Here is a 13,394-nt window from a genome sequence, read left to right on the forward strand (position 1 = left end):
ATATATATATATATATATATATATTCAAAATATCAATTACAGTTATGTATTTTTAAAACAAGAAAGATAGATTAAATAAACTCTAATGCTATTAAAACAATATTTTAACGAAGTTCAAATTACAAATGATCATAAAATATATATATATATATATATATATATATATTAAATTTAAGATTTTAAAAATAATAAAATTATTATTTTTAAAAAATATCGAAAATCTATTGAATCTGAAACATCCCTTGTTTTTTAACTTTAAAATCCTACTAATTTTTTTTATAAACATTATTTCGAAAATTAATAGTTAGCATAACTTAACATTTTCATAAATTAAAATAATTTAACATTAGCTTCCTCATGGTGGCTGAGGGATAGAGGTGGTTTTTACCTTTATGGAGTTGCAGGATGCTGATAGAGTCAGATGTGTCACTTCTTTGCCGAAGAATGATGCTCAATTATGGTGGGAAGGAGTATCAGTGTTGGTAAATCTGCATACCCTTACTTGGGAAGACTTCAAGGAGGTATTTTACTCCAAGTATTTCAATAATGAGCTATGCTCCCGAATGACTAGGGAGTTTATCAAGCTGAGACAGGAAGATCGCATTGTGGCAGAGTTCGTGAGGAAGTTTGAGCAAGGGTGTCACTTCGTGCCTATGATAGCTAATGACGTCAAGGAGAAACTGAACACTTTATTGATAGTTTACGGTCGATCTTGCGCCCTGATGTTCACATAGCTGGTCCTATTACTTATGTATATGCGGCGTCTAGAGCTTTTGCAGCTGAACATGATCAAAAGGATATCGAGAATGACAGGCAAGAGGCCTTTCAAGGCGTCACAAGGACAGTTTCAGCAGCCAACTAAGAAGTCGTTTCAAGGCGTAACAAGGGCAAAGAACAACAACCATAGAAGAAGGCTGTTCAGAAGTCTACTGATTATCCAATGTGCCCAAAGTGCAGTTGCAAGCATGGAGGGAGAGTGCTTATTTATCCTAGCTATGCAGTTCGGATTGACACACTCTAGCGATCTCATGAATCACGTATTTCAGCTTTACTTGGATTAGTTTGTCATAGTATTCATAGATGAAATCCTTATTTATTCGAAGAACCAGGAGGAGCATAGCCAGCATCTGTGTACTTCATTGCAAGAATTGCAGAATCGTACGTTGTTCGCAAATTTCATCCAGTGTGAATTTTGATAAAGTGGCTTTTTGTGACATGTTATCTCTAGTAGTGACATTGAGGTTGACCCATCCAAAGTAGAAACACTGAAGGAATGGGTTGAGCCGAAAAACGCATCCGTGATTCGCAGTTTCTTAGGCTTAGTGGGTTACTATATAAAATTCATCAAGGAATTTTCTTCTATAGCAGTGCCACTTACCTTGTTGACGAAGAAGAATGCCAAGTTTGTATGGAGTGCTGACTGTCAGAAGAGCTTCAACACTTTGAAACAAGCCCTTATAACAGCACCAGTATTATCCATGCCATCATGACAAGGCATGTAACGTATACCGTTTTAAAAGTGCGGAATTTTTTTTTAAAGCTCACATTTTCTATATAACATTTAAGGCAGCCGTAATTATTTGATAATAAAAATAGCGCAGTTTAAAATAACCAAAATCATCCAAGATCAAATGTAAACATAAACGAGTAAAAAATCGTAAAATCATCAACGTAAAAAATATTTATCTCCTCTCAAATCTCATAATAAAAATGCTGAAAACAAGCGGTCCTCGGGTCGTGTCACTGCACCAGGTCAGAGTTCGGCACCTCCAGTCCCCTCATCCTCAGGCTCACCTACATCACACATGCCTAGTGAGTCTAAAGACTAAACACACATGTACCATGAATAAAAAATGCCTATTCATAGCACACGACAGTGAAAAATATCATATTCAACATATCTTTCATTATTTTTAAAGGCGTAATGTAAACGTGTTGTATGAAATTGTGACGTGTCAAAACAGCTCATCGTTAATCATCATTCATCATCATCATCTATCATTCATCATTTATCACTGGCGAAATCAGTTCCTTAGAGGTGACTATTGTACATCATCATATACGATGGATCCATCATACATAGAACTGCAGTACATGATGGCTGTCGGACATCCATGACAAGATTACCCATCCATTGTGCCTAGATCTCATCATCATCATTAATATATACATCTTATGCATTTACATATATTTCGATAGCCACAACTAATTCCATCATTCAAAATATCATCATTTTCATCACTTATAAAAATCATGCACGTATGCAATTTTCTTTAAATCCAAGCATGCAACGTATATTTTCATAAAATCTTAAAAATCGTGATCATGATACATAAACATTTAAAGTATGGTAAAGTTTGTGCTCAGGGCGCTGCCAGAACAAAAATCACATCCGGTTGCAAAATGATGATTTTGCCCCTGGAAACCTAAAAATTACCGTTTTAACCCACATCTAAAATTGACCCGAAGCTTACCAAACTCCTTAAAATGTCCCAAAACATATTTATAAGCATCCCTAGACATAAACTCGATCCCATTTTACAACTTAACCGATTCGTTTTAAAACTTGGACCGGGGTCCCGGTTTTAACCCGAATTGACTCAAAACTTAACCGAAATTTCCTCAACTTGAACCATAATTTAAGAAACTCATTCTAAACCATTTACTACTTAAATTATGTCCTTTAAAACCATGAAATTTCGGACAACACCTAATGTTCCTAATAAATACTCTTTGTAAGGTCCAAAATTAAGACGATGTAGTCCAACTGCATTCAAATTTAAGGATTATGAAAAATGGTTAATTAATTGATTTTAAATTTTAAATTTATTATGTGACATGTTTATATGATGTTTTAGTAGTTTTTATACTTACATGCATTGAAATATATTTTTAAGGGTTATTCGAGTTGCGATCGAGGAAAGGAGACCGATGGCTGAAAAATGAAAAAAAAATGTTTTTATTAAATAATTTTTTTTAATTATTTAAAATATGATTGATGATTTTTCATAATTTTTAAAATAAGGAATTTTGAGGTGATTTTATACGCTAGGAAGTAAATTTTATCGGTGTTGGATTTTCAACAAAAATATGAATGTGTTGGCAATCCGGCTAATAACTTCACAAACTTTTCTACACAAAATAATTTTTATATTTTAATTAAACACTAATGTGCCTAATTAATCTCCTTAATGGGCCTAAGCCTTGTCACTGGATTCATTAAGTATATTATATACAATTTCACCACATAACCCCACTAAACCTCACGCCTCTTTCCCCTAAAATTCCAAATTTTTCTCAGCACAATTATACGACACACACAATATTTTTGAAGAGAAAATTCGAAAGTTTCAAGAGAAATCAAGCCATGGTCGTTCGTCGCTGTTCTTCGCAATCGTCAACGAGAATTCATGCGTTAAATATGCAAAGGCACACCATATTTCTTTCCTTCAAATATCTATCACACCATAATATTTATTTGAACATGTTTTGAAAGAAAACAAGGAACACAACGTGATATTTTCGTAACTATGCTTACATGTGTATTAAACTCTTGAATTGTGGTTTCAAAATCATGTTTTTATGTTGTTCAAGGGGCTGCAATGATTAGGACATGATCAAGCATTGCTTAAAGTCCTAAGAACACACACAAAACGCTGCAAATCAAGAAACGATCATGCTGGAACCAAAAATTCTGTCATGGTGTATGTAGGGCTCGGTTTCATGGGATGGTGGCTGGCTTGGTCTCGGCTTGGGGCCAGGGCTAGCTAGGAGTCCTAGCCACCCGAGAGAAGCCCATGTTGTCACGTTTTGTGCAGCAGCCGCACAAAGGCAAAGGGGCTCGGCCAGCGGGCTCAGGGCTTGGCTAGGGTTACTCCTTAGGATTTTGGGATATTTCAGAGTCAATGGAATTAAGAAAAATTCAAATTCGAGGATTTTTACGTCTAGGGGTAAAACAGTCATTTTACACCTAAAAAATAGTAGACGCCATGACAGTGTCCTGAATGCTGTTTTACATGTTAATATGATTATTTTAAATGTTCATGGATTTTTACATGTTAAAATGTTTATTTAAAATGTGTATGAATTTATGATTTAATATGTACATTTAAAAGATATGTTACATGCTTGGTTTAAAAGAAAAAAAAAGTTATATACATGTTTAAAATTTATAAAGTGATGAGAATATGAAACGTTGAAGGAAGTGAAGTAATTGTGACTAATACGTTGATATGTTGGAGATATCGTGAGGGTGAAGGTCCCAGTGGGAGCCCGACGATCGTATTTCCATTGATACAAATATGAATACGATGATAGGTTAATACGTAAGGCCAAGACTCAGTTGACGGGTGAGAGTGTCCCTGATGTCCCTGTCGCCCAGTACTTTGGTTACATGTAGATGGATCCATCGCCCAATACGTAGACGAACACGAAAGTCACAATTAACGATCTGAGTTCAACGAAAGGAAAAAGAAATACGTATATGTTGATGATAATATGTATATGAATATGTTGAGGATGATATGAAAATTTTTATGTTTAAAGTTTATGGATTATTATGAAAATGATATTTTAAGTACAAGCATTTTTACTGTTGTATATGATTTTATACGTATTATTTTTATAAAGAATATGTTGCGTTGAGTCTTTAGACTCACTAGTTATGATCGATACAGGTGATATTGATAATTATGATGTTGGAGGTCTTGATTGTTGACTTTGCTGAACTGTCGGTGCACATAACCCGAGGAGCAGCGCTTATATTTTTCCGCACTTATGATTTATGTTTATGTTAAAGATTTTATGACTCTTTATTTATGGCTTTTGAGAGGTTTTTGAGAGGTGATAGTATGTGCTATACTTTTCAAATCATTGCTTTTTATGTTTGGTAAAACGTTTGACGATTCCATGTTTTGACTATTTCCTTTGATTTTCAAATTCTAGTTGGTTGTTTTATTTAAAAAATAGTGCAAAAATAATTTTCTTATTTTGTACATGTTCGGCCGAATTTATAAAAGGTTTTTTTAAAGAAAATTTCTAGTACTTTTTAAGAAAACGAGTAGTGGACGTTTCACTCGCCCACCCCCCTCTTTTTTTTTTTATAATCATATCTCAACACATGGCCCCCAATTCTTAAAAATTCGGTCCACCTTCTACCCCCACTTGTCCAGCCTTTAAGGCTCACCATTGGGACCCTAATGAACCTTCTAAACTAAGCCAAAACGAAATATAAAGCTACTGCACAAGCCACGTGCAGAAGCCGACCGAACCTAGCACCTCACATCTCAAGTCACGCCATGCTTCCAAGGATAAAGCTTCTCCCGCGACCAAACACCCATGACTCATTCCTAACATTTTACTAGACTCTACAAGGTCTGAAACCCAGCTTGGTTCGAGCCCATGCATCGCAGCACCCCCAAACCTTAGATCTTGCCATACCGAGCCCCCTCCTACAACAAACACCGATTGGCCCCTCGAAGTTGTCGACCAAACCTCACCTCTAGCATAATAACATCATTATTCTAGTGATAACAGCTCCCTAATGACGTATACAGCAGCCATTACACTGCAAAAACCAGAAAAAATCGAGAGTTATGCAAGAACATCAACCAAAAACGAAAATGCTTCGGGTACAAGGATGGATCAATACTTTTAAAGCAATAACACATTCAACAGCTTATAAAACGTGTATTATGGGTAAATAATATTACAATGCGTGCCTGGATGATGTATATAAGCGAGGAGATCGAAGAACGAGTGCCAGGAGAATTTTTCTTTGCAAGCAATGAAGTGGCCGAGATCTTTCTTGGGTTTGCTGCTCGAAAAGCCAAGGGAATGATGTCTAAATGGGGGTGTCTACCGGTGGGGAGATTAGTTCAGGTTTACGGTTAGTTATGTATTAATTAAATAGTTAACAAATAAACTAATGGGCCCTATATTATCATTTAAAAGTTTTAAAAGGATTTTAAGCCCAAAATGATTAAAAGTATGCCCATTAAGTTCAAACCTATCCCTGGAAAATATTTCGTGTTGGAAATTTTTTGAAAATATTAGCCGAACTCTCAAAAAATTCTTCGGTTCGATAAAATTTACGTACCGCTGAAAAATATGCTCTGGCGGGTAAAAATACCCAACAAAGCCCATTTCTTGAAAAATACCTTTAAAATATCTTAAATTAATTAGTAAAAATTAACCGTGTAATGAAAATGATTTTCCTGATAATTCTCTGGTCTCCGTTCCCCGTTCGGGCGCGAAATGCATCTAGAAACCCTAATGCATGAACTTTTAACATTTCATGAAATAAATTCTATCATGCATGAATTATGCATAAAAATAATTAAAATAAAAATCACAGATTGCATGCATTCAGGTTACGTGAATTAAATTTCTGGCCCTTACAACTCTACCCTCCTTAAACAAAAATTTCATCCTCGAAATTAGAACGTACCGAATAACTCCGGTAGCGACTCCTCATCTCGGTCTCCCAAGTAGCCTACTCCTCGGAACGATTCAGCCACTTGACCTTGACCATCTGGATCACCTTTTTCGGAGCCTCTTCTCCTGCATGTCCAAAATCTGAGTGGGTTTCTCCTCAAATGATAGGTGCGGTGTAAGATGAAGTGGCTCATAGTTAAGCACATGCGAAGGATTTGACATGTACTTCCACAGCATGGAGGCGTGGAACACATTATGAACTCCCGTAAAGCGACTCTGTACGCAAGTGTCCCAAATCTCTCTAGGATCTTCAATGGTCCGAAGAATCTTCTTCCCGAACCTCATCACACCCTTCATCGGGGCGACCTTCATGAACACATGATCCCATACTGCGAAATCCAAATCTCTCCGCCTCTGATAAGCATAACTCTTCTGACAGCTCTGTGCAGTCTTCATCTTGTCCCAAATCCTGGCCACTAAATCCGATGTCTGCCTGACAATATTCGGACCCAACTCTGCTCGCTCTCCTACATCGTCCCAATAAACTAGCGAGCTACACTTTCTTTCGTACAATGGCTCGTATGGAGCCATACCTATCGATGCCGGATAAATTTTGTTGTATGTGAACTCCACAAGAGGTCACTTCGGCTCCCAGCTGCCCTAGAAGTCGATTATGCATGCTCGGAGTAGGTCCTCTAGAATCTGAATCACCCTCTCTGAATGCCCGTCCGTCAGAGGATGAAAAGCAGTACTGAACAGTAGCTTTATACCCAATTCATGATGGAGATTCATCCAGAAGGCATACATGAACCTCGGATCCCTGTCTGACATTATGGACACTGGAATCCCATGCGGTCTGACTATCTCTTTGATGTACAGCTCTGCGTACTGATTCATGGTGAATGTCTTCCTGGTCGGTAAGAAATGAGCTGATTTAGTGAAACGATCAACAATCACCCACATTGTAGAGTACCGTACTTTTACCGTTCAAAATTTGCGGAAAATTTTAAAATTTTCTTAAACATAACATAACCTTCAAAGTTTGCCATAAAATATCTCAACCAAGTCCCCATAAGACATGGTTGCTCAAAATAACTTCAATAAAATTTGCTCACAAAAGGTTTGCTCAAAGTGCTTATCTCAAAACATGAAATCAGAGTAAATTAACATTTGCATAAAAACATAAACATTGGAGTCCTCGGGTTAGCTTCCCGCTCAGTCCAAGCCTGCCCCTTGGTCGCCACCTCCTGTCTCCCCTATCAACATACTCACCTGCATCGATCAAGTCTAGTGAGTCTAAAGACTCAACACGTATAAACTGGGAAATAACGAGTACTACATAATAAAACCACATGCAACTTTAAAAATAGAACATACATACTTGAACTTGAATTTAACATGCTTGAAACTTGAAAATCGTGAGCTTAACTTAGACGTGCCATCAACATGAGCTTTTCTTAAACATTCTCGTAACATAAACTTGAGCGTATAAAGCATAATTTTGCGTAGAGGCATGTTTCAAAGTAAGTGACCCATAACATAATAAGGCCTGATCAGACAAACCATAGTCCTGAGCTGACAGGGACGTATCCACTGCCGCATACATAAGATCCCCGTTCATAAGTTTAACGGGTGGATTGGTCCCTGTTCATAAGTTTAACGCTTTCCAATCCCGATCTGAACCCGTTCATAAGTTTAACGGGGCGGAGAGGTCCTTGGCCACGTTCACCGACTTCCCAACCCATTCATACATTTGGTCACAAAGCAATTAGCATACCTCAAGCTTTAAAAATGTTTTCTTTTGCACGTCATCATACTTACTTGGCGTTGAGGGATTCGTTGGATCTCGTTTGGGGTCGTCGCTGCTGCACATACTAACATGAAACTGCATACTAAACTTGCATAGCTTAGACGTATCAATCCTACTTACTTACAAGTCCATTCAATTCCTTAGGACGTTCTTAAATTCACATGACTCGACCTTGTAAATCATTGTACTAGACCATGACATCAAACCTCAAGGCACACTATAGAATTTTTCCCAAAATATGAAAGACACGGACCCCGTGCCCAGGTCCGGCCCCGAGTACGTATAGGCTCGGTAAAATGTGTGTGAAGGAAAAGGGAAGGCACGGACCCCGTGCTAAGGTTCGGGTAAGGGTCCGTGTACTCACTGTAATGGCGCACCAATGGAAAATCGAAGACACGGACCCCGTGCCAGGGTCCGTGCTCGGGTCTGTGTACCTGCGGGACAAGCGAAGTTACGAAATTCTGTACATGTTTTGTTTAACGCTCTCGACTCGATTGTATGGACCATGAATCAACACCACGAGACCATCTTAGGCTACTATATTATTGAATCAAGCCTATACGATTGTCCCATCACAACCACATATCCCAAATAGCTCATCAAACTCATGAACAAAACCTTCGACAGAAAAATGGTTTACACGACTACTCGTTCTACCAAGGACCCAACAACATGAAACGACACATCAACAGCCATCCCAACAACCTGCTAAACATACCTAGACGCAGCAATGGTCACCCATTGATCCCCAACGAAGACTGCAATAAATAAACTTCAAGAACGCATCAACATCATATTTTTCTGAAAAATGCAGTTTGATCAGTCCCACGAAAAACGTCATATCTCACTGAATTTTTGTCCAAAAATTTTGAATTTTATATCAAATCGAAGGTATCAAAAAGTTCTACGTTTTTTGCGTTAAATGTTTTCCCAAAATCGTGACTGAAAATTCGCAGTTTTAATAAGAACAGTAAAACGTGATTTAGATCTAAAACTTTTCCTTCAAAATCGATCCAAACAAACAACCGCTCAAACTCTGAACAATATACCTGAATTTTCACACTTAAAACAACGCAACACATAATATGACATGATCGACGCAGCAAAAGAGAGAATATACGTGCCTTTAAATCGTAAACGTTACCGAACCGACGATACCGAAGCGGAGATGGAAGCGAGGTTGATCCGGGACGACCGTGGCGCTAAAATCCTTGAAGAATTCACACGAAAATTGCTGGAATAATATCATAGGAGGGGCGATTGCACTAGAGTAGGAAGAACCCTAGGTTTTCTTTCTCTCAAAATTAATAGAAACTGAATTGTGATAGTGTGTGTGTGTTTTGTCGATATCAGTGTGTGAAAAGTGTATAAAATGTGTAAGTGTGTGTGTGGCGTGGGTTTAGATAGTAATTAGGGAATAAATTATTGCTATAATGCGTAATTAACATGTAATTAAAATGCTAATCCTCTACTAATTAAATAAAATCTCTAACTTTAAAATAACTTGCACAAAGCCAACTTTAAAAGTCTTAAAATTCTAAAATTCACTAAATAAATAATTTTATGCAAAAAGGTGCTAAGGCTAAATAACTTATTTAAAACTCCCCAAACTCAACTTAAAAATAAAATACCACATTTTAAATTGCCAAAATCGTCGCCGGTCTTTTCCTCAATCCCGCCTCGAATGATCACCTGAAACATGAAACTCGAAAGACTTTTTAACGTGCATCACAATAAACATGACTAATTTAAAATAATACATTTAAATAAATTATGCATGGCTAAGAAAATCATTTTAAATTAAATAACTGATTAACAAATAAATAATGCATGGGTTTTACGTGTACGAATTTTGGCTCTACAGTTCCTCCCCCACTTATAAATTTTTTTTCCTCGAAATTAAGTCTTACCGAACAACTCCGGGTAGCGAAGTCTCATATCTTCCTCTGACTCCCAAGTGGCCTCTTCCAATGATTGGTTTAGCCACCGAACTTTGACTAGCTTAGTCACTTTGTTCCGGAGCCTACGCTCTTGCTTGTCTAGGATTTGGACTGGTTTTTCTTCATAAGACAAGTCTGGAGCCAGCTGCAACGGTTCATAACTCAGAATGTGCGAAGGATTAGCCAGATATTTCCTCAGCATCGAGACATGGAACACATTGTGTACCCCGGCCAGATTTGGCGGAAGGGCAACACGATAGGCTAGTGTCCCAACTCTGTCCAAAATTTCAAACGGTCCAATGAACCTCGGACTCAACTTGCCTCTTTTACCGAATCTCATCACCCCCTTCATAGGTGCTATCTTGATGAAAACGTGATCACCAACGGCAAATTCGAGATCTCTCCTCCTCTTATCAGCATAACTCTTCTGACGACTCTGGGTGGTCTTCATTCTATCACGAATCTTGACCACCACGTCTGCAGTCTGCTGAACTATTTCTGGTCCAAGTTCCACTCTTTCTCCGACCTCGTCCCAATGAATTGATGATCTGGACTTTCTTCCATATAAGGCCTCGTAAGGAGCCATACCTATTGATGATTGGAAGCTGATGTTTTAAGTAAATTTCAATAGAGGTATCTTAGACTCCCAAGTTCTCTGAAAATCAATCATACACGCTCGCAACAAGTCCTCTAAAATCTGAATCACTCGCTCAGACTGGCCATCTGTCTGCGGGTGAAAAGCTGTACTGAAAAGAAACTTTGTCCCCATGGCTGCATGTAAGATCTTCCAGAAGGACGATGTGAATCTCGGGTCCCTGTCGGACACAATTGAAACTGGGAATCCATGCAGACAGACTATCTCCCTGATATAAAGCTCCGCATACTGCGTCATGGAGAAAGTCGTCTTCACTGGCAAGAAATGCGCTGACTTGGTGAGTCGGTCCACTATAACCCAAAGAGCGTTAAAACCTCTGACTGATCTAGGCATCCCAACCACAAAATCCATAGTAATATTCTCCCATTTCCACTCTGGGATCAGGAGTGGCTTAAAAATCCCTGTTGGCCTTTGATGCTCTGCCTTCACCTGCTGACAAGTGAGGCATTCTGACACAAATCGGCGGATGTCTCTCTTCATCCCTGGCCACCAATACAAAATCTGGAGATCCTTATACATCTTGGTACATCCTGGATGGATAGAATACGGAGATGCGTGTGCCTCTGTCAAAATATCCTGTCTGATCGATTCACCACTAGGCACCCACATTCTACATCTGTATCTCACAATCCCATCTGACAATATATAAAGAACCCTGCCCTTGGCCTCATATTTCAGTCTCCATTTCTGTAGCTGCTCATCTGAAGACTGTCCTGCCCGGATACGGTCTAGCAAATCAGATTTGATTGTCAGATTAGACAGCCCTAGGAGCTCTACCCTCACGATAAATCTCTAGACCAAACTTCTGAATCTCAGACTGAAGAGGTCTCTGCACTGACAACTACCACCTTCCTGCTCAATGCGTCTGCGACAACATTAGCCTTTCCCGGATGGTAGCTAATTTCGCAGTCGTAATCCTTCACCAGCTCTAACCACCGTCTCTGTCTCATATTCAGCTCTTTCTGCGTGAAGAAATATTTGAGACTCTTATGATCGGTGAAAATCTGACATTTCTCGCCGTATAGGTAGTGTCTTTAAATTTTTAGTGCAAAGACAATGGCGGCTAACACAAGATCATGCGTCGGGTAGTTCTTCTCATGCACTTTCAATTGTCTGGAAGCATAAGCTATGACCCGACCCTGCTGCATCAATACTGCGCCTAACCCGAGCTTAGATGCATCAGTATATAACACAAAGTCTCCTTGCCTTGATGGCATGACTAGCACCAGCGCAGAAATAAGAGCTTGCTTCAACGTATCGAAGCTCTTCTGACATTCATCACTCTACACAAATTTGGCATTTTTCTTGGTTAGTGAAGTGAGCGGCACTGCTATGGACGAAAACCCCTGAATAAACTTTCGGTAGTAACCCGCTAAACCCAAAAGGCTGTGCCGTCCACAACTGTATACAGTCTCTGGCCCTTAGCCTCGTCCCTCTGCCTCCACTTCTGTAACTGCTCGTCAGAAGTCTGCACTGTCCGAATTCTATCTCTCAGAGTCGGTTGTACTGTCAGAGTGGCAAGATTCGGGGCCTCGCCCCAAGCATAAACTGCAAGCTCAAATCTATAAATCTTAGCCTGTAGCGGTCTCTGCACTGACAGATGAGCAATCACTGCGTGCTTCCTACTCAAAGCATCTGCAACCACATTATCCTTACCCGGATGGTAGCTAATGTCACAATCATAGTCCTTCACCAACTCAAGCAACCTCTTCTGTCGCATATTCAGTTCCTTCTGTGTGAAGAAATACTTCAGGATCTTATGACAGCTGCTACTTTCGCTGGATCCACCTCGATTCCACTGCTAGATACTATATGCCCCAAAAACGCTACTTTCTGCAACCAAAACTCGCACTTACTGAACTTCGCAAATAACTTGCGACTCTGCAAAATCTGTAAAACTGTCCTCAAGTGTTGGCTGTGCTCCTCATGGCTCTTCGAGTATATAAGAATGTCGTCAATGAATACTATGACGAATTGATCGAGGAACGGCTGAAATACTCGGTTCATGAGATACATGAAAATTGCTGGAGCATTTGTCAATCCAAATGGCATCACCAAGAACTCATAATGCCCATATCTGGTCCTGAAAGCTGTCTTGTGGACATCTGCATCCTTCACTTTCAGCTGATGATACTCTGATCGAAGATCTATCTTGGAGAACACGGTAGCTCCCTGCAACTGATCGAACAAGTCTTCAATTCTAGGCAATGGGTACTTATTCTTGATCGTTACCTTGTTCAGCTCACGGTAATCGATGCACAGTCTTATGCTTCCGTCTTTCTTTTTCACAAAGAGCACTGGTGCACCCCACGGTGAGAAACTCGTGCGGATAAACTCCTTGTCTAAGAGCTCCTGAATCTGCTGCTTAAGTTCTAACATCTCTGCTGGAGCTAATCTGTACGGTGCCTTAGAGATTGGCACTGTGCCTGCATGAGATCGATTGCAAACTCCACCTCTCTATTTGGTGGAAGGCCTGCGACGTCGTCTGGAAAGACGTCTGGGAAATCTCTGACTACTGGCACCCCTGATACAGAAGGAGTGGGCATGTCTGGTG

At 39.3% G+C, this 13,394-nt stretch overlaps 1 protein-coding gene across 1 annotated transcript; it reads right to left on the bottom strand.

The window, feature by feature from the left end:
* Positions 1 to 5,517: 5,517 nt before the first annotated feature.
* Positions 5,518 to 7,026, bottom strand: LOC140835384 (uncharacterized). Its single transcript, XM_073200876.1, has 2 exons — positions 6,542 to 7,026; positions 5,518 to 5,566 (listed from the first exon to the last, which is right to left on the bottom strand). Exons 1-2 carry the CDS (start codon positions 7,024 to 7,026, stop codon positions 5,518 to 5,520), a joined length of 534 nt encoding a protein of 177 aa, XP_073056977.1.
* Between the last annotated feature and the right edge of the window lie 6,368 nt (positions 7,027 to 13,394).

The sequence above is a fragment of the Primulina eburnea genome, chromosome 6 (genome assembly GCF_022965805.1).
Source record: "Primulina eburnea isolate SZY01 chromosome 6, ASM2296580v1, whole genome shotgun sequence".
NCBI lineage: Eukaryota > Viridiplantae > Streptophyta > Magnoliopsida > Lamiales > Gesneriaceae > Primulina > Primulina eburnea.

Coding starts and splice junctions, on each gene's coding strand:
- LOC140835384 (XM_073200876.1), bottom strand. CDS start 7,026: ATGGCTCCATACGAGCCATTGTACGAAAGAAAGTGTAGCTCGCTAGTT. Junction 5,567..6,541: donor GAGAAGAGGCTCCGAAAAAG/GTGATCCAGATG, acceptor TGGTTTTTGCAG/TGTAATGGCTGCTGTATACG.